Source organism: Grampus griseus (assembly GCF_964374135.1).
Source record: "Grampus griseus genome assembly, chromosome: 5".
Taxonomy (NCBI): Eukaryota; Metazoa; Chordata; class Mammalia; order Artiodactyla; family Delphinidae; genus Grampus; species Grampus griseus.
This window is the reverse complement of record NC_138998.1, coordinates 30426075-30447887: the sequence shown is the minus strand read 5'-3', so window position 1 is coordinate 30447887 and position 21813 is coordinate 30426075. Positions and strand designations below refer to the sequence as shown.

General features: G+C 41.7%; 1 protein-coding gene across 1 annotated transcript in view; it reads left to right on the top strand.

Moving 5' to 3' along the window:
- PCCB (propionyl-CoA carboxylase subunit beta) overlaps nucleotides 1-21813 on the top strand; it is a 91937-nt gene that overhangs the window by 5238 nt on the left and 64886 nt on the right. Inside the window, exons 4-6 of the mRNA XM_082655247.1 lie at nucleotides 1567-1623; nucleotides 3697-3810; nucleotides 18073-18183. Of these exons, the coding sequence (XP_082511373.1) occupies nucleotides 1567-1623; nucleotides 3697-3810; nucleotides 18073-18183 (282 nt within the window). The remainder of the gene's footprint in view (nucleotides 1-1566; nucleotides 1624-3696; nucleotides 3811-18072; nucleotides 18184-21813) is intronic.

Genomic DNA, 21813 nt, shown 5'->3' with positions numbered 1-21813 from the left:
ATACTTGATTATTTTAAGAGTTATTTAGACAGTACTCATTTGCTAATAGAATTACTTTTAAAATATTTTAAAACTGTGTTATAAATGTGTCTGCCAAATGCCTAACTAGAAGGGATCATCTCTCTTTTTTGTAATTTATGAGAGCTAGGCAAAGAATTGTATAGAAGGAACCATTAGTAAGATAGCTAGAACAAAGAAGGCTATTGTGCTTTCTGGGCACAATGTTCCCTTAACTATTAAGGAGATAACAAAAATTCATTGAATTGATGCTTCGGAGCACCCCTTATGCCCGTGGGTTTGGGTGGGGGTGAGGGGGAGGTGGAGATGACCGAGACAGTTCTTGCCCTGGAGAAGCTAATCGTTTTGTAGGTAGAATGGGACAGAACAGGGGTGGCTACAGTTACCGATAGTCGGTGAGAGGTTCTGGGCAAGTGCCATGGGCTCAGGACAAGGGAAGGTCACATCCGGATCCAGGAAAGCTTTAGGGAAAATGGGGCATGTGAAGTAGGCCCTGAAGGATACTGAGGGGGAGGAGTGATGGGTCAGATTTTTTGTAGTGATCCCCCAAATGTTAATATCTGCAGACATTGTTTTCTGCGGGGAGCTTCTGTTTTTCCAGAGAAGCAGTCGCAGTCTTTTGCGTGATAATTGGCTTTAGATGTGTTCTGGGGGAAGGGGGTGGGGGGAAGGAGGGGCCAGCAGTGGCTCATCATTCACTGTACAGATTAGGCATCTCACCTGTTTTCAGCCTTGCCTTTGCTGCCTTTTGTGCCTGGGGATTGTGACTCCAGAAGCCCTCTGGTTAAGTTTCTTGAGAGAGTAAACCTCCTTTCTCTTCTCCAGGTGAAGAAGAGGCCCTGTGGGGTCTAACTGCTCCCAACACAGACTTCCTGTCAGTCTGCTTTCCACCGCACTTTCTGTGGTTCCTGGGCTGTCCCCTCCTGTGGTTACTCCCTCGGCAGGTGTAAAGGCTTCCATTTGCTCCAAGTCAGATATTCTTGTGCTTTCACTTCCCTCATTTGTTCACTCTCTCTTCTGCTGTTGTTTCCTCTTTTTTGTCCTCATGGGCTGAATGTGTTTTTAATTCCGTACTATCTTTTTGATGGGGATTTAGGAAGGAGGTCATTCCTACAAGAAGCTTTTTATATCAGAAGGTAATGAAAATCCAGAAGCAAGAAGAAGCAGTGAGGACTCATTCACTTCTTTCACCTCCTTTATCAAAACAGCAGATATTTCCTAGTAATAGAAATGTCTGTTTGACATCCATAGAATCTGATTTTTTGGGGTTAATTCTGCCTGAAAAGTTTTCCTTCCCTCAGAGCTACAAGTCGTTTTTGTATACAAAGACTAGGTCTTTTGCTCTTCACATTACATGCACTCCTTTTAAGACATTTTATTCACTATTCATTCTATGGAATACTTTATGTCACACTCTCCCCCTAATCTTTTAAACTTCTGAAAATCCTTTAAAAACTTTTATCTATGAATTTTCCATTTCCTCCTCCTATTGGGTCTTCATCTCTGGCTAGTCACTCCATATTATTTTTTGATTTGTTTTCATTTTAGGATTTTACAGTTTTTGGAGGCAGCCTGTCGGGAGCACATGCCCAAAAGATCTGCAAAGTAAGTATTTATTTTTTATAAATTTTCTTTTTTAAAAAAAAATTTTTATTTTATTTTTGGCTGCATTGGGTCTCCGTTGCTGTGTGCGGGCTTTCTCTAATTGCGGTGAGCAGGGACTACTCTTCCTTGTGGTGTGCAGGCTTCTCATTGTGGTGGCTTCTCGTTGCGGAGTGTGGGCTCTAGGCGCATGGGCTTCAGTAGTTGTGGCACACGGGCTCAGTAGTTGTGGCTCACGGTCTCTAGAGCACAGGCTCAGTAGCTGTGGCACACGGGCTTAGTTGCTCCGTGGCATGTGGGATCTTCCCGGACCAGGGCTCGAACCTGTGTCCCCTGCATTGGCAGGCGGATTCTTAACCACTGCACCACCAGGGAAGCCCCCAAAGTAAGTATTTAATATTGAAAACAAACTCAATACTTTCATCAGTCACATGGGGTGGGGCAGAGGTGTGCAGGATGTGGTGCTGACCTGAAGGTGCCTTCAGTAAAGGGCAGGAGGTCTTAACATTTTTTGTAGCATGGATCCCTTTGGCAGGCTGGTGAAGCCGGACCTGCATTTTTTATATATATTTAAAATTTAAAGTCTTTATTGAATTTGTTACAATATTGCTTCTGTTTTATGTTTTGGTTTTTTGGCACGAGACATGTGGGATATCAGCTCCCCGACCAGGGATTGAACCTGCACCCCTTGCATTGGAAGGTGAAGTCTTAACCACTGGACTGCTGGGGAAGTCCCTGGACCCGCATTTTTTACACATGCATAAAGTAAAATGTAGGATTACAAGAGGTTGAAAATTAAACAATCACATTTGTAATATATATGCTTCCTTATTAATGAATTAAATCGAGATTTAGCAGTGGATAAACTGCTATAATTTCAAAGTTGGCATGAGTTGAAAATGATATTTCAAGATATCTGCCAGAAAGTGGGACCCACCAGAAAGTGGGACTTCCCTGGTGGTCCAGAGGTTAAGACTCCACACTTCCATTGCAGGGGGCACGGGTTCGATCCCTGGTTGGGGAACTAAGATCCCACATGCTATGCGGTGTGGCCAAAAAAAAAAAAAAAAAAAAAAAAGATATTTGCAGCAACTTTAATGTGGCATAAAAAATCTGTGGCTTCTATTAATGACAAAGTCACAGGTATTTCTAATACTGCTGTGGTTAATAAAATGTAAAATTTTCCAAGTTCATGGACTCCTTGAAATCTACTCACAGGCTTCTTACGGTTCTGAGGATCCCAAGTAAAGAACCCATGGTCTAGGTAGAGAATCCAGGTACTGAAAAAGCAGTGCAAATGATGGCATTTAAAAAATGCTGCTACAGATGAGATGCTCTGGTGGTGAATAAAAGTGTAGATCATATTTGGGGAGTTTTGGAATAAAGGTAGAGTTGATCTTTAGTAGCTGGGCAGGGCTTCCCTGTGTAATGGAATACCTAGCTTCTCCGTGTGGTCCTGTCATGTGTTACTCCTGAGACCTTGGGCCAATCCCTAAACTTTTAAACCTTCCTAATTTCCTCCACAATTTATTGCCTCTGTTGTGATTACTAAATGAGATAATGGAAGTGAAAGTGCTTTGTAAATTCTCAAGGACTGTTAGAAATGTTGCTCATTAGGCTGTCAACTACTGACCCATGAGGAAAATCTGTCTTATTAGAAGTAAGAGGGCTGGGCCTGGCCTCCAGTTAATAGATGGGTCCACATTTACTTTCACAAAAATACTGCTTTGCCATTCTATCAGTTCAAAATATTATTTTGTTCAGTCCCAGGCTGAAAAAATACTACAGCCTGGGCCTGAGGCTCTAGAAGTGGTTGCCATGAACAGTCTTCGCCTCTGCAAATGGGAAGTGCTTTGGCTCTTGGCTGCTTGGGGGACTTTAATTAGCGGTTTAAATATCTGATTTTCTGTCTTCCACGAGGTACCCAATCATCATGTGGAATGGAGCCAGTGTTATGGACTCCTGTTTTGAAAAGTACACTCAGAACATTTTCCAGAAAACCACCATGGTGCTTTGTAAATGCTGTTTTTCATAACAGGGTCAGTTGTCTCACAAAAGATTTTTCTGCTATCTCAGATCATGGACCAAGCCATGACAGTGGGGGCTCCGGTGATTGGACTGAATGACTCTGGGGGAGCACGGATCCAAGAGGGAGTAGAGTCTTTGGCTGGCTACGCAGACATCTTTCTGGTGAGAAACCGTTAATAGAGAATGGGAGAGTACAGGGAGTTCTCTAAGCTGTGTCCTGGTCAGAGCTTCCCTATCTTACCTCATTGTGTCCCGTAGCTCCTTCTTGTGTCATTGGGGTGGCATGAAGGGTGGATGAAAAGCAAGAGAGGTGGGGGTTCCTGGTGGCCTAGTGGTTAGGACTCTGCTGTGGCCCCAGTTCAATCCCTGGTCGGGGGAACTGATAAGGTGGGGAGGGTTATCTTTCTTTTTCTTTCATAGAGGCCACTGATACTTATAGGGGAAAACAAAATTAAAGGTTATTCAAAAGGGAATGTCACTTAAATAATTTTTTTGCAAAAGCAAGGAGTAGGGAATATAAAAGGTTAAAATGAACTGACTTGCTAAAAATTAGGAATTTTATTATTTTAACTTTATTTTATATCAGAGTATAGTTGAACAACGTTATGTTAGTTTCAGATGCACAGCAAAGTGATTCAGTTATACATATACATGTATCTATAGAATTAACAGTTTTTAAAAAAAGCAGTGTTTTTTTTTGTTTTTTTTGTTTTTGCAGTACGCGGGCCTCTCACTGTTGTGGCCTCTCCAGTTGCGGAGCACAGGCTCCGGACGCGCAGGCTCAGTGGCCATGGCTCACGGGCCCAGCCGCTTTGCGGCATGTGGGATCTTCCCGGACTGGGGCACGAACCCGTGTCCCCTGCATTGGCAGGTGGACTCTCAACCACTGCACTGCCAGGGAAGCCCCTGTGGTTTTTTTTTTTTTGGTTAAGACATTACAAGATCATTATACAAAGTTCAAGCTGTAGTACAAAGAAGAAAGAAATCCCACCATCACCCAAGATCCCACCAGTTAGAAGCATTTGGTGAACATCATTTCAGATATCTGCTTTCTTACAGACTAAAAGAGAAAGAAATGAAAAGAAACACAAAAATTAAATACATTATTTGAAGTAGGAAGTGCATTGTGAGAGTATAGTAAGGGAGGTTGGGGTGAGGGAGAGATGCTGCCAGATGTAAACTTGAGAGAAGGGACAGATCAGCATTTCCAGGGAGGGGAGGAAAGAAAGGACAGAGACAGGCAGACATTGTTTCTAATCAGGCCAGCTGTTCTTGTCATCCCCTGGCCTGCAGGCTTATGAAGGTTTTTATTCCCTGCCACTGCCCTTTGTGTTCAGTCAGAAAAATGTGTGTTTACTTTGTGTACGATACTCTGGTAGTTGTGGGAGCCCTTGTGTATGTTGAGAAGCCACTTTGTAGATCTTAAACCTACTTTTTAATCTTTAAACTTGAGCTCTAGGGGTAGCACACTGGGGAGTAAAGGCACTCCTTTATGTCTTTTACCCACATTCACCAGCTGTTTACATTTTGCCTGTTTGCTCTATCATTTTCTCTCCGTATGCACATATTTGCACGTTATATTTTTCTGAAACATTTTAGAGTAAATTGGAGATTATGCCTCCTTTATCTCTTAAATCCTTCATTGTATATTTTCTAAGAACAAGGACATTTTTATATAAACAGAGTACAGTAATTGGGAAACAATATTGATTCATCAGTATTATTCTTACTCATATTTCATCAAATGATCCTAATAACAGCCTTTATAGTTACCCCCCCCAATCCAGGATTAAGTACTGCCTTTAGTTGTCATATAACTTTAATCTCCTTCAATCTGGAACATTTCCTCAATTTCTCTTTGTCTTTTATGACTTTTGATTTTTTTTAAAACAGCTTTATTGCGGTATAATTTACGAAGCATAAAATCCATCCATTATAAGCATACATTTCAACGATTTTTAAGAAACTTGTGCAGCCATCACCACAGTCTACAATTTAGAATCTTTCCCTCCGAAAAGATCCTTCCTGCCTGTTTTCAGTCAATTCCTACCCAGCCTTAGGTAGCCACTGATCAGCTTTCTGCCTCTACAGTTTTTTCATCTCTCTTCACTTAAAATAATGTTTTTGAGGTTCATTCATATTGTACTGTGTATCAGTGATTTGTTTTTATTGCTGAATAATAGTATATAGATATACCGTATTTTGTTTATCCATCCACTAGTTGATGGACATTTGGGTAGTTTTTACATTTTGAATATCATAAATAATGCTGCTATGGACATTTGTATATAGCTCATCGTGTGGACATATGTTTTCATAACCCTTGAGTAGATTCTTAAGAGTGAAATTGTTGGATCAAGTTATCGAACCCAAGTTCTTGTGCCCAATGCACAGTGAAGCCAAACAAACGGGAATGTCGGAGATTGGAGCGGAGAAAAGTTTATTGTAGGGCCAAGCAAAGACCTGAACTCCTCCATGGGTTTCAGGGAAGAGTTTTTAAGGGGAAGGTGAGGGAGGGTAGTAGGAGGGTGTGTGTGTCTGATTGGTTGGTGGTGAGGTAGCAGGGTGGTGTTTCAGGAATCTCAGTCATCAGCCTTCTGGTTCCAACCAGTCTGGGGTCCACATGCCTGTGCTCAGGGGGCCTGAGTTCCTGTAGAAGAACTCAGAGATATGTATCGAATTGTTACGCACATCCTCTGAGGAGGAACCAGGCCCAGGCCCCATGCCGCACTATTATTTCTTTCTGCATTCCCTCAATCCCCTAATTAGTAACTATTTGAGTCTGCCCTTTGGAACTCAGGGAAGGTCTAGGAGGCTAAAACCTTTTTCTTACAAACAAGAATTGGGGGACACAGAAAGGCTTTTGTACTTGGGAGGGCCTCACAGGGTCCTTCTCGGCTTCATTATAAGTTTATGTATAACTTTTTAAGAAACTGCCAAATTTTTTCCCAAGGTGACTGTACCCTTTTATATTACCACAAGCAGTGTAATTGGGGGTTTCAGGTTCTCCCCATTCTTGTTGACACATAGCATCGTCAGTCTTTTCCATTATAGTCATTTCAGTGGTAAGTAGTGGTATCTCTCCGTGGTTTTAATTTGCATTTCCCATCTCACTAATCCTGTTGAGTATCTTTTTACGTACATGGTAGTCATTCGTATATCTTCTTTGCTGAAATGTTTGTTCAGATCTTTTGCTCATTTTGTAATTGGATTTTGGGTAAGAGTTCTTTATATATTCAGGATACAAGTCCTCTATCAGATATATGATTTTCAAATTTTTTTTACTGGTCTGTGGCTTTTTATTTCTTTTCTTTTTTTTGGTAAATTAATTAATTTATCATTTATATTTGGCTATGTTGGGTCTTCATTGCTGCGTGTGGGCTTTCTCTAGTTTCAGGGAGCGGGGGCTACTCTTCATTGCAGTGCGCAGGCTTCTCATTGCGGTGGCTTCCCTTGTTGCGGAGCATGGACTCTAGGCACGCGGGCTTCAGTAGTTGTGGCATGTATGCTCAGTAGTTGTAGCTCGCGGGCTCTAGAGCACAGGCTTAGTAGTTGTGGCACACGGGCTTAGTTGCTCCACGGCATGTGGGATCTTCCCGGAGCAGTGCTCAAACCTGTGTCCCCTGCACTGGCAGGCGGATTCTTAACCACTGCCACCAGGGGAGTCCCTGTGGCTTTTTATTTCTTAATGGTGGCGTTTTAAGTGCAAAAGTTTTAAATCTTAAAGTCCAGTTTATCAGTTTTTTTCTTTTGTAGATCATGCTTTTATTCTCATATAAGAACTGTGCTCAATACAAAGTCATGAAGATTTTGTCTAGTGGTTTTGTTACCAACCAGGGTTCTTGGCCTCCTTAATCAATAGAAATTGGTCAGAGGCCAGACAAGAAATTCAGGCAAGGCTTTACTGGGGCCCCTGCTGCAGCAGGAGGGAGCGAGAACAAACAACAGGTTCGCTTGCTTGCTTGCTCACTGAGGAGGGTGCAGGCGACCTTTTTCATTACATGGGGTGAGGATAGGGGTGTGTCTGGGAGTCGGGCTGGAGGGGTGGCTTAGGTGGTCTGCCCACCCCTTAGGTGGTGTGGTGTGCAGGGGGCACGTGCAGTGCCCTGCTTTAGCTCCGGGCTCTTCAAAAGTGGCAGTTGCGTTTTTTGGTCTCTTTGTATCTCTTGTCCAGAATTTGCCCTGATTGCACCTGCATGCAGTTACTTTTAGTCCCATGTAGTTTTCTTGTATTTTGTTGCTCGAGGAGAGGTGTGTCCAGGTGCAAGCACTGCAGCACTGCAGCACTGCAGCACTGCAACAAAGGGTCCCAGCTCCCAGCCTGTCTCAGTTTTTTTTCATGAGGTTTTATAGGTTTTTGGCCTTCATATTAGGTCTGTGATCCCTTTTGAGTTAATTTTTGAGTATGGTCTGAGGTCAGGGTCCAAATTCATCCTTGTCCCACCACCATTAATTGACATGACTGTTCTTTCCCTACTGAATGGTCCTGGCACTTTGGTGGAAAGAAAATCAATTGAGCATAAATATAAGGCTTTATTTCTTGACTCAGTTTTTTTCCATTGATGTATATGCTTATCCTTACATCAGAAGCACACTTTCTCTTCTGATAGTCTTATGATGTGTATGTTGGTACATTTGATTTCCCACAGGTCCCTCAGCCTCTGTTCTTTTTTCCTTTTTTTTGCTGTTCCTCAGAGTTGTGGACTTAAAAACTGTTCACAAACTAAAAGTTGTGTCAACTTAAAAATAAATGCACAATGTGCGAGTTGTGAGTTAAGTTTTACTTGGGGCAAAATGAGGACTGCAGCTCAGGAGACAGCATCCCAGATAGCTCTGAGAAACTGCTCCAAAGAGGTAAGAGGGAAGGTCTGAATATATGTGATTTTGGTGAAGGGGGAATACATGCAATCAAGCACATATTTTTTGTAGAAGTTTTCTGCTAGTCTCATGAAAGTTACTGCTAGTCACAAGGAGCAGATGTCACCATGAAGGATTTTAGTGTTTTTCTAGATATGAGGAGATACAAGAATTGGGCTCATAAAATTGGCTCCTGAAAATATCTAACTTTCTGAAGACCTGTTCTGCCAGTTTTTCCCAGAGCACAGAGTTCCTAATTTCAGCTTTCTACCCTGAACTCCTTTCGGTGGGGTGTTGAAAGTCAGCAGCTGCAAATGCACAAGACTTAATCCTTGTAGAGGTAGATGGCAAGTGCCAATTGTAGTTGACATTTAAAAACAAAAATTGTTGATTTATTTGGTTGCACCAGGTCTTAGTGGTGGCAGGCAGGCTCCTTAGCTGCGGCTCGCTGGGCTCCTTAGTCGTGGCTTGCGAACTATTAGTTGCGGCATGCATGTGGAACCTAGTTCCCTGACCAGGGATCGAACCCAGGCCCCCTGCATTGGGAGCACAGAGTCTTATCCACGTGCCACCAGGGAAGTCCCTAAACTTAGACATTCTAAATGTACAGTTCAGTTGTATTGAATACGTTCATAATTTTATGCACCTATCACCATTGTCCATCTCCGTAACATTCTTTTTTTTTTTTTTTTTTTGCGGTATGCGGGCCTCTCACTGTTGTGGCCTCTACCACTGAGGAGCACAGGCTCCGGACACGCAGGCTCAGCGGCCATGGCTCACGGGCCCAGCCGCTCCGCGGCATGTGGGATCTTCCTGGACCAGGGCAATAACCTGTGTCCCCTGCATCGGCAGGCGGACTCTCAACCACTGCGCTACCAGGGAAGCCCATCTCCATAACTTTTTAAGTGTCAATTCTTTTTTTTTTTTTTATGTTTTTTAACATCTTTATTGGAGTATAATTACTTCATGATGCTGTGCTAATTTGTGCTGCACAACAAAGTGAATTAGCCATATGCATACATATATCCCCATATCCCCTCCCTCTTGCATTCCCTCCCACCCTCCCTATCCCATCCCTCTAGGTGGTCACAAAGCGCCGAGGTGATCTCCCTGTACCATGCAGCTTCTTCCCACTAGCTAGCTATTTTACATTTGGTAGTGTATATGTCAATGGTATTCTCTCACTTCATCCCAGCTTACCCTTCCCCCTCCCCGTGTCCTCAAGTCCGTTCTCTACGTCTGCATCTTTATTCCTGTCCTGTCCCTAGGTTCTTCAGAACCATTTTTTTAGATTCCATATATATGTGTTAGCATATGGTATTTGTTTTTCTCTTTCTGACTTACTTCACTCTGTATGACAGACTACAGGTCCATCCACCTCGCTACAAATAACACAGTTTCGTTTCTTTTTATGGCTGAGTAATATTCCATTGTATATATGTGCCACATCTTCTTTATCCATTCATCCATTGATGGACACTTAGGTCGTGCCCATGTCCTGGCTATTGTAAACAGAGCTGCAATGAACATTGTGGTACATGACTCTTTTGGAATTATGGTTTTCTCAGGGTATATGCCCAGTAGTGGGATTGCTGGGTCGTATGGTAGTTCTATTTGTAGTTTTTTAAGGAACCTCCATACTGTTCTCCATGGTGGCTGTATCAATTTACATTCCCACCAACAGTGCAGGAGGGTTCCCATTTCTGCACACCCTCTCCAGCATTTACTGTTTCTAGATTTTTTGATGATGGCCATTCTGACTGGTGTGAGGTGATACCTCATTGTAGTTTTGATTTGCATTTCTCTAATGATTAGTGATGTTGAGCATCCTTTCAAATGTTTGTTGGCAATCTTCTTTGGAGAAATGTCTATTTAGGTCTTCTGTGCATTTTTGGATTGGGTTTTTTGTTTTTTTTGATATTGAGCTGCATGAGCTGCTTGTATGTTTTGGAGATTAGTCCTTTGTCAGTTGCTTCATTTGCAAATATTTTCTCCCATTGTGAGGGTTGTCTTTTCATCTTGTTTATGGTTTCCTTTTCTGGGCAAAAGCTTTGAAGTTTCATTAGGTCCCATTTGTTTATTTTTGTTTTTATTTCTATTTCTCTAGGAGGTGGGTCAAAAAGGATCTTGCTGTGATTTATGTCATAGAGTGTTCTCCCTATGTTTTCCTCTAAGAGTTTTATAGTGTCTGGCCTTATATTTAGGTTTATTATCCATTTTGAGTTTATTTTTGTGTATGGTGTTAGGAAGTGTTCTAATTTCATTCTTTTACATGTAGCTGTCCAGTTTTCCTAGCACCACTCTATTGAAGAGGCTGTCTTTTCTCCATTTTATACTCTTGCCTCCTCTATCAAAGATAAGGTGACCATATGTGCATGGGTTTATCTCTGGGCTTTCTATCCTGTTCCATTGATCTATATTTCTGTTTTTGTGCCAGTACCATACTGTCTTGATTACTGTAGCATTGTAGTATAGTCTGAAGTCAGGGAGCCTGATTCCTCCATCTCCATTTTTCTTTCTCAAGATAGCTTTGGTTATTCGGGGTCTTTTGTGTTTCCATACAAATTGTGAAATTTTTTGTTCTAGTTCTGTGAAAAATGCCATTGGTAGTTTGATAGGGATTGCATTGAATCTGTAGATTGCTTTGGGTAGTATAATCACTTTCACAATGTTGATTCTTCCAATCCAGGAACATGGTATATCTCTCCATCTGTTTGTATCATCTTGAATTTGTTTGATCAGTGTCTTATAGTTTTCTGCATACAGATTTTTTGTCCCCTTAGGTAGGTTTATTCCTGGGTATTTTATTCTTTTTGTTGCAATGGTAAATGGGATTGTTTCCTTAATTACTCTTTCAGATTTTTCATCATTAGTGTATAGCAATGCAAGAGATTTCTGTGCATTAATTTTGTATCTTGCTACTTTACCAAATTCATTGATCAGCTCTAGTAGTTTTCTGGTAGCATCTTTAGGATTCTCTATGTATAGTATCATGTCATCTGCAAACAGTGACAGTTTTACTTCTTCTTTTCTGATTTGGATTCCTTTTATTTCTTTGTCTTCTCTGATTGCTGTGGCTAAAACTTCTAAAACTGTTGAATAATAGTGGTGAGAGTGGGCACCCTTGTCTTGTTCCTGATCTTAGAGGAAATGGTTTCAGTTTTTCACCATTGAGGACGATGTTGGCTGTGGGTTTGTCTTAAATGGCCATTATTATGTTGAGGTACGTTCCCTCTATGCTTACTTCTGGAGCGTTTTTATCATAAGTGCGTGTTGAATTTTGTTGAAGACTTTTTCTGAATTTATTGAGATTGTTATACGGTTTTTATCCTTCAGTTTGTTAATATGGTGTATCACATTGATTGATTTGCATATATTGAAGAATCCTTGCATTCCTGGGATAAACACCACTTGATCATGGTGTATGACCTTCTTAATGTGCTGTTGGAGTCTGTTTGCTAGTATTTTGTTGAGTATTTTTGCATCTGTGTTTATCAGTGATATTGGCTTGTAGTTTTCTTTTCTTGTGACATCTTTGTCTGGTTTTAGTATCAGGGTAATGAATGAGTAGAATGAGTTTGGGAGTGTTCCTCCCTCTACTATACTTTGGAGGAGTTTGAGAAGTATAGGTGTTAGCTCTTCTCTAAATGTTTGACACAATTCGTCTGTGAAGCCGTCTGGTCCTGGGCTTTTGTTTGTTGGAAGATTTTTAATCACAGTTTCAATTTCAGTGCCTGTGATTGATCTGTTTATATTTTCTATTTCTTCCTGATTCAGTCTCAGTAGGTTGTACTTTTCTAAGAAATTGTCCATTTCTTCCAGGTTGTCCATTTCATTGTCATATAGTTGCTTGTAGTAATCTCTTATGTTCCTTTGTATTTCTGCAGTGTCATTTGTTACTTTTTTTTTTTTGTTTTTTTTTTTTTTGTGGTACGCGGGCCTCTCACTGCTGTGGCCTCTCCCGTTGTGGAGCACAGGCTCCGGATGCGCAGGCTCAGCGGCCAGGGCTCACGGGCCCAGCCGCTCTGCCCCATATGGGATCTTCCCGGACTGGGGCACAAACCTGTGTCCCCTGCTTCGGCAGGCGGACTTTCAACCACTGCGCCACCAGGGAAGCCCAACTTTACCTTTTTCATTTCTAATTCTGTTGATTTGAGTCTTCTCTCTTTTTTTCTTGATGACTCTGGCTAATGGTTTATCAATTTTGTTTATCTTCTCAAAGAACCAGCTTTCAGTTTTATTGATCTTTACTGTTGTTTCCTTCATTTCTTTTTCATTTATTTCTGATCTGATCTTTAAGATTTCTTTCCTTCTGCTAACTTTGGGGTTTTTTTGTTGTTGTTTCTCTAATTGCTTTAGATATAAGGTTAGATTGTTTATTTGAGATGTTTCTTGTTTCTTGAGGTAGGATTGTATTGCTATAAACTTCCCTCTTAGAACTGCTTTTGCTGCATCCCATAGATTTTGGTCCATCGTGTTTCCATTGTCATTTGTTTCTAGGTATTTTTTGGTTCTAGGTTTTTTTCCTGTAATTGATATCTAGTCTCATAGTGTTGTGGTTGGAAAAGATACTTGACACGATTTCTGTTTTCTTAAATTTACCAAGGCTTGATTTGTGACCCAAGATAGGTCTATCCTGGAGAATATTCCATGAGCACTTGGGAAGAAAGTGTATTCTGTTGTTTTTGGATGGAATGTCCTATAAATATCAATTAAGTCTATCTTGTTTAATGTGTCATTTAAAGCTTGTGTTTCCTTATTTACTTTCATTTTGGATGATCTGTCCATTGGTGAAAGTGTGGTGTTAACGTCCCCTACTATGACTGTGTTACTGTCAATTTCCCCTTTTATGGCTGTTAGCATTTGCCCTATGTATTGAGGTGCTCCTATGTTGGGTGCATAAACATTTACAATTGTTATATCTTCTTGTATTGATCCGTTGATCATTATGTAGTGTCCTTCTTTGTCTCTTGTAATAGTGTTTATTTTAAAGTCTATTTTTTCTGATATGAGAATTGCTGTTCCAGCTTTCTTTTGATTTCCATTTGCATGGGATGTGTTTTTCCATGCCCTCACTTTCAGTCTGTATGTGTCCCTAGGTCTGAAGTGGGTCTCTTGTAGGCAGCATATATATGGGTCTTGTTTTTGTATCCATTCAGCCAGTCAATGTCTTTTGGTTGCAGCATTTAATCCATTTATATTTAAGGTAGCTATCAATATGTATGTTCCTGTTACCATTTTCTTAATTCTTTTGGGTTTGTTATTGTAGGTCTTTTCCTTCTCTTGTGTTTACTGCCTAGAGAAGATCCTTTAGCATTTGTTGTAAAGCTGGTTTGGTGGTGCTGAATTCTCTTACCTTTTGCTTGTCTGTAAAGGTTTTAACTTCTCTGTCGAATCTGAATGAGATCCTTGCTGGGTAGAGTAATCTTGCTTGTAGGTTTTTCCCTTCCATCACTTTAAATATGTCCTGCCACTCCCTTCTTTGTTGTGGAGTTTCTGCTGAAAGATCAGCTGTTAACCTTATGGGTATTCCCTTGTATGTTACTTGTTGCTTTTCCATTGCTGCTTTTAATATTTTTTCTTTGTATTCAGTTTTTGATAGTTTCATTGATATGTGTCTCAGTGTGTTTCTCTTTGGGTTTATCCTGTATGGGACTCTCTGCTTCCTGGACTTGATTGACTGTTTCCTTTCCCATGTTAGGGACGTTTTTGACTATAATCTCTTCAAATATTTTCTCAGACCCTTTCTTTTTCTATTCTTCTTCCGGGACTGTTATAATTCGAATGTTGGTGTGTTTAATGTTGTCCCAGAGGTCTCTGAGACTGTCCTCAATTCTTTTCATTATTTTTTTTTATTCTGCTCCTTGGCAGTTCTTTCCACTATTATATCTTGCAGGTCACTTATCCATTCTTCTGCCTCAGTTATTTTGCTATTGATTCCTTCTAGAGTATTATTAATTTCAGTTATTGTTTTCATCACTGTTTGTTTGCTCTTTAGTTCTTCTAGATTCTTGTTAAATGTCTCTTGTCTTTTCTTCATTCTGTTCCTGAGATTTTTGAACATCTTTACTGTCATTATTATTTTATTTTATTTTATTTTTAAAAATTTTTTGCGGTACGCGGGCCTCTCACTGTTGTGGCCTCTCCTGTTGCGGAGCACAGGCTCCGGACGCACAGGCTCAGCGGCCATGGCTCACGGGCCTAGCCGCTTCACGGCATGTGGGATCCTCCCGGACCGGGGCATGAACCTGTGTCCCCTGCATCGGCAGGCAGACTCTCAACCTCTGCACCACCAGCAAGCCCTACTGTCATTATTTTCAATTCTTTTTCAGGTAGGTTGCCTATTTTGTCTTCATTTATCTGGTTTTTTAGGTTTTTACCTTGCTCCTTCATCTGTAACATATTTTTTTGTTGTTTCTTTTTTGTTTTTGGATAGGTTTGGCGGTATTCCTGTCTTACTGGTTGTTTGGCTTGAGGCATCAAGCATTGGAGTTTGCAGGCAGTTGGATAGATCCGGGTCTTAGTGCTGAGATTAATACCTCCAGGAGACCTCACTCCGATTAATATTTGCTGGGGTCTGAGGTTCTCTGTTAGTCCAGCAGTTTGGACTCAGAGCTCCCACCACAGGAGCTCGGGCCCAGCCTCTGGCCGGGGAACCAAGATCCTGCAAGCTATGTGGTGTGGCAAAAAAAAAAGAAAAGGAGCAAAGAATATCAAAGAATAAAAAACAAAATAAGGGCGTCCCTGGTGGCGCAGTTGTTGAGAGTCCGCCTGCCGATGCAGGGGACACGGGTTCGTGCCGCAGTCTGGGAAGATCCCACATGCCGTGGAGCGGCTGGGCCCGTGAGCCATGGCCGCTGAGCCTGTGCGTCCGGAGCCTGTGCTCCGCAATGGGAGAGGCCACAACAGTGAGAGACCCGCGTAACGCAAAAAAAATTAAAAAAATAAAATAAAATTAGAAACGTAAAAAATATATTAGGAAACATAAAAATATAATTGAAACAACTACAACAAGATAAAATAAAACCACAACAGAAAAAATAGAAAAAAATTGGGGGCATGGGGGGAACAAGCCAAAAGGAGAGAACAGTAACAAAGTATGAAGAATAAAATAAAATTGGAAAATAAAAAATTTATTAGGAAATATAAAAATATAAATGAATCAACAATAGTGAATCAACAAGGTAAAACAGTACCCCAATCTAAAAGAGGAAAAAAGAAAAAGAAAAAAAAAGACTTGGCTCTTTGGGCGGAGTTTAGGAGGGGTGGAACTTAGGCAGGGGCAGGGTTTAGGGTGGGGTGGAACCTAGGCCGGTGGCGGGGTGAGGTCTGAGCATGAGGCAGGGCCTTTGCTTAGGACCGTGTCACTGGGGGTTCCTCCCATCCGCTTAGGTGTCTGTGGTCCCCCACCGGTGCCTAGTAGGTGCCCTAGTTGTGCAGAGACACGAATTCTGCGTCCTCCTAGTCTGCCATCTTGACTCCCCCCTCTGCCGAGTACTTTCTTGCTTCAGTTTCTGACATATCCGTTGCCCCGGGCCATCGGGTGGGCTGGTTCCTGACTGGCGTGCATACTCTGTGCTGGTGGTAGCCTGGAATTCCGCACCTGGAGAAACTTTTCAGCTAGCGGGGCAGCCGTAGGGAGGTGGACAGGGGCCATCTCCATAACTTTTTGTCTTGCAAAACTGAAACTCTATACCCATTAAACAGTCACCCCCCATTATCCCCTCTGCCAGCCCCTGGTAACCACCCTTCTACTTTGTCTCTATTATTTTGACTAAATAACTTAAGTAAAATTGTACAGTGTTAGTCTTTTTGTGACTGGCTTATTATTTCACTTAGCACAATGTCCTCAAGTTTCATCTATGTTGTAACATGTGACAGGATTTCCTTCCTTTTCAAGGATGAATAATATTCCATTGTATAGATATACCACATTTTGTTTATCCATTTATCTGTTGATGGGCATTTGGGTTGATTCCATGTTTCACCTATTGTGAGTAATGCTGCTATGAATGTGGGTGTACAAGTTATCTCCTTGAGACCCTGTTTTCCATTCTTTTTGGTATATCCCCAGAAGTAGAATTTCTGGATCATTTGGTAATTCTATTTAAAATGTTTTGAGGAACCACCATGCTGTTTTTCACAGCAGCTGTACCATTTTACATTCTTACCAATAGTGCACAAGGGTTCCACTTTCTCCACATCCTCACCAACACCACTTGTTTTCTGTTTTTTTGATAGTAGTCATCTTAATGTGTGTGATGTGGTATCTCATTCTGGTTTTGATTTGCATTTCCCTAATGCAAGTGATTTTGAGCTGGAGGGGAAGGAACTTGCAACAATGGGGTGAGGTGTAACAGCAATGGCCGCCTAACTTCCTAACTTCACCTCTGATCAGAATCAACAACCAGCTGTTGGAGCATAGATTTGAGATATTTGGAGGGCAGGGTCCTTTTTGTCTGCCTCTGTGTAAGCCACTCCAGGAACACATGCACAGCTGCATGCCTCATGGCTGGGGGTAGAGGGTGGGTAGGGGTAGCTGCTACAGCGCTACCAGTTGAAATTGACTGAAATTAACCACAATTTGCCCTCCAAATCTTCCTATGGATGTTAAGCCTTCAGTAGGCTTAACAGAGCTCCAGAAAGTTACATCAGACAGATTCTGCCAGTGTAATTTTTGTCCAGGTGGGGAGACAGATTCCTGATGCTTCCCATTCTACCATCTTCTCAGAATCCTCTCTGTGGATGCCTTTTTGTGCTGTCCTGAGCTATGTCCTGTGAATTATAGAAATTGGTCTCAGACCCAGGTCAAGGCTAAAAGTGGACATAACTTCTCTTAAGCTGATGGGGCTCAGGGAAGGATAGAAGCTGGGGGATGGGCAAGGAGTCATTGGGCTCTTATCTTTCCTGGGTCTTCCAGCCCCCTGGGAAATCTTGTTTTTCCTAGAAGGTGGCCTGAGGCTTGGCTCTTCACAACACCTTTGTCCCTATGGAACCTTTTTGCCTTCTGCCACCTCCCTATTGCCCATCTGCCCTGTGTAGGGGTGGGCAGACATTGAAGACTGAGTAAAGTAGCACCTGCCTCTTAGCCTTGCCTTGTAACTGTTGGGCATCCTCTGTGGAGGGTGTGAAGGGGCTCCAAGTAGAGGTCATGGATCCAGGGTAAGTGTTGGCCCTGTATATTCCACCTAAGGTTTTCATTCATTATTCCAGCCAGTTTTGTACAGACAGGGGTCCTTGCCTGAGGTGTGTTTAGAGCTGGGGTGAGAGTGGTAGGATTCTCTCTGAGCTCATGTCCTGGTGGAGCTTTTGGGGAACTACTGCCCTGCCAAGGAGAGAAGAGGTTTTACTTGCCCCAGAAAGTAATAAGCCAGCCATCCCACCAGCTATGGGAAAAGTTGCATATACAATATTCTGGAAGAAACTGTACAGATTAGGCCTCTTGTCTCTAGGATAGAATTTCTGTGAATAAAAGCCAAATGTACTTTTATTGTTGCCTCTGTCTTTCTGCAGGTAATGCCTTGAACACCTCTGTAACCAGATGCCTTTGCCTTTCTCTTTTGGCAGAGGAATGTCACGGCATCCGGAGTCATCCCTCAGATTTCTCTGATCATGGGCCCATGTGCCGGTGGGGCTGTCTACTCCCCGGCCCTAACAGACTTCACGTTCATGGTAAAGGTAAGAAAAGGACCTGGTTCTCCTGCCCTTTGAGAGTTGTGCAGTACCTCACCTGCAATAACAATAATTCCTGACCCAGATCTGGGTTGTTATCTGCACGCTTATTGGATTTCAGTGCAGTGCTGATAAGGTCTTGGTGGAGAGAAGGTTTTGGCATGAAGACTGTAGCTTGTGTGGGTTCAGTGGCAGAATGTGCTTGTCTGCTTCATTGGTGGGTGATTTTACTTGTTGATCTGAATTGCAAATGATTTTCAGGTAATCAAAGGTCCTATCCTCTGCCCAGACAGATGATCGTTTACTGAATCCTATTCAGAAAGTTTCTCATGGAAAGCTTTTCTGTAAACTGCTTCACTAGGAGGTTGTTTCTTATGTCCCACCTTTATTTCTTCAGCTGTTTGCCATTTTATTACATTTTGTCTATGATAGTAATGGTAAATCTGATCTCCAACTTCATTGTAAAGAGGTTCATGTCTTTATTACATGATTTATATGAAATGATATTTTAAAATGATTTTTAAAAGAAGCCTATTTGAAATCATACATGGGTAATTACCTTTAACCTGATACTTAAAAAAGAAATCAGTCTTTTCCTCTTAAATATTTTTAACCATAATGAGCAATAAATGTCAGGACAGGGCTTTCCTGGTGGCCCAGTGGTTGAGAGTCCGCCTGCCGATGCAGGGGACATGGGTTCGTGCCCCGGTCCGGGAAGATCCCACATGCCATGGAGCGGCTAGGCCCGTGAGCCGTGGCCGCTGAGCCTGTGTGTCTGGAGCCTGTGCTCCGCAACGGAAGAGGCCACAACAGTGAGAGGCCTGCGTACCGCAAACAAACAAACAAAAAATGTCAAGACAAATTACGGGGCAAAAAGGAAAGAGATTCATCCAGTATGAAAACAGTGTAAATAGAGGAGCGTAAATAGAATAGGAAATACTTTTCTCTTTGGCCGTAGGAATTAAAGTTTAACAAAGTGCTTACCCCTTGACTCAACTATTCTTTCTTGGTGACAGATTAAAAGCAACTTAAATGTTCAATGTTCAGTTTAGGGTGGACTTTAAAAATTAAGATGAACACATCTCTTATTTCCTGAGCAAAGCAGGATTCCTTGAACTTTGCCCACTAAATCTATATATGCCATACCTACGTGGTGCTACCCCAGTTGTCTTCCTACCTGGCAGGAATGGAGGTGTGGGATCAATTCCTCTGGCCATTCTTTCCTCCTCTCCCTACATACATGCTGGAAAATTCTAAACTGCTTTCTCTTATTTTTTTAAAATTAATTTATTCTTTTTTTTGGCTGTGTTGGGTCTTCATTGCTGCACATGGGCTTTCTCTAGTTGAGGCGAGTGGGGGCTACTCTTCATTGCAGTGCGCTGGCTTCTCACTGCGGTGGCTTCTCATTGCAGAGCACGGGCTCTAGGCGCGTGGGCTTCAGTAGTTGTGGCATGTGGGCTCAGTAGTTGTGGCTTGCAGGTTCTAGAGCACAGTCTCAGTAGTTGTGGTGCACGGGCTTAGTTGCTCCGCGGCGTGTGGGATCTACCCGGACCAGGGCTCGAACCCGTGTTCCCTGCATTGGCCAGGCGGATTCTTAACCACTGCACCACCAGGGAAGCCCTGCTTTGTCTTATTTTTAAAACATTTTTTCCCAGTTTTATTGAGATATAATTGACATATAACATTGTTTAAGTTTAAGGTATACATTTTTAAAAAAATAAATTAATTAATTTATTTTTGGCTGTGTTGGGTCTTCATTGCTGTGCGCAGGCTTTCTCTAGTTGCAGTGAGTGGGGGCTACTCTTTGTTGCGGTGCACGGGCTTCTCATTGCGGTGGCTTCTCTTGTTGCGGAGCACAGGCTCTAGGCGCGCAGGCTTCAGTAGCTGTGGCTCGAAGGCTCTAGAGCGCAGGCTCAGTAGTTGTGGCACACAGTATTAGTTGCTCTGCTGCATGTGGGATCTTCCCGGACCAGGGCTCGAACCCATGCCTCCTTCATTGGCAGGCGGATTCTTAACCCCTGTGCCACCAGGGAAGCCCCCTTAAGGTGTACCTGTTGATTTGATACTTACATATTGTAAAATGATTACCCCCATAGTGCTCTCATAATTACCATTTCTTTCTCGTGGTGATTAACATTTAAGATCTACTCTCTTAGCAGTTTTCAAGTATGTGATACAGTACTGTTAACTATAATCTCCATGTTATACATTAGATCCCCACAACTTCTTCATCTTATAACTGGAAGTTTGTATCTTTTGACCAACATCTCCCCTTACTCCAACACCACCCCCGCTCTTAGTAACCACTATTCCTTTTCTGTGAGTTCAGCTGTTTTAGTGAGATCATACAGTATTTCTCTTCCTCTGTCTGACTTATTTTACTTAGCATACGCTAAGTGAAATGCCCTAAGGATCCATTCACGTCACGAATGGCAGGATTTCCTTCTTTCTCATGGCTGAATAATATTTCTCTGTGTTTGTCTGTGTGTATGTATGTGTCATGTTTTTTTTATTGATATGGATATCCAGTGGATAATTCTGTGTGTATATGTGTATTTGTATGTATGTCACATTTTTTTTTAATCCATTCATGCATTGATGGACACTTAGGTTGTTTCCATATCTTGGCTACTGTGAATAATGCTGCAGTGAAATGGGAATGCAGTCATCTGTTTGAGGTCCTGATTTTATTTCCTTTGGATATATACCCAGAAGTGGGATTGCTGGATCATTTGGTAGTTCTATTTTTAGTTTTTTGAGGAACCTCCATACTGTTTTCTATAGTGGCTGTATCAATTTGTATTCCTACCAAGAGTGCACAGTGTTCCCTTTTCTCCAGAACTTTACTAGCACTTGTTATTTCTTGTCTTTTCGATAATAGCCATTCTAAGAGGTGTGAGGCTAAAACCTCATTGTGGTTTTGATTTGCATTTCACTGATGATGAGTGATGTTGAGCATCTTTTCATTAGCCATTTGTATGTTTTCTTTGGAAAAATGTCTATTCAGATCCTCTACCCATTTTTTAATCAAAAATTTTTTTTGCTGTTAAGTTTTACGAGTTCTCTATATATTTTGGATATTAATCCCTTATCAGATATATGATTTGCAAATATTTTCTCCTATTCGGTAGGTTGCCTTTTCATTTTGTTGATTGTTGCTTTTGCTGTGTAGAAACTTTTTAGTTTGCAGTAGTCCCACTTATTAATTTTTGTTTCTATTGCGTTTGCTTTTGGTATCATCCATAAAATTATTGCCAGGAGCAGTGTCAGGGAGTGTTTCTCCTATGTTTTTTTCTAGGAGTTTTACAGAGTCGGGTCTTTAAGTCTTTAACCTATTTTGAGTTAATTTTTGTGAGTGGTGTAGGATATGTGTCCAGTTTCATCTTCTGCATGTGGTTATCTAGTTTTCCCACCATCATTTATTGAAGAGACTATCTTTTCCCCATTTAGTGTTCTTGGCTCCCTGGTCAAGTATTTGTTGATTGTATACGTGAGAGTTTGTTTCTGGGCTCTTGATTCTGTTCCATTGGTTTGTGTTTCTTTTTATGTGACGCCATACTTCTGTAGAAAAATGACATTGGAACTTTGATAGGAGTTGCATTGAATCTATAGATGGCTTTGGGTAGTACAGACATT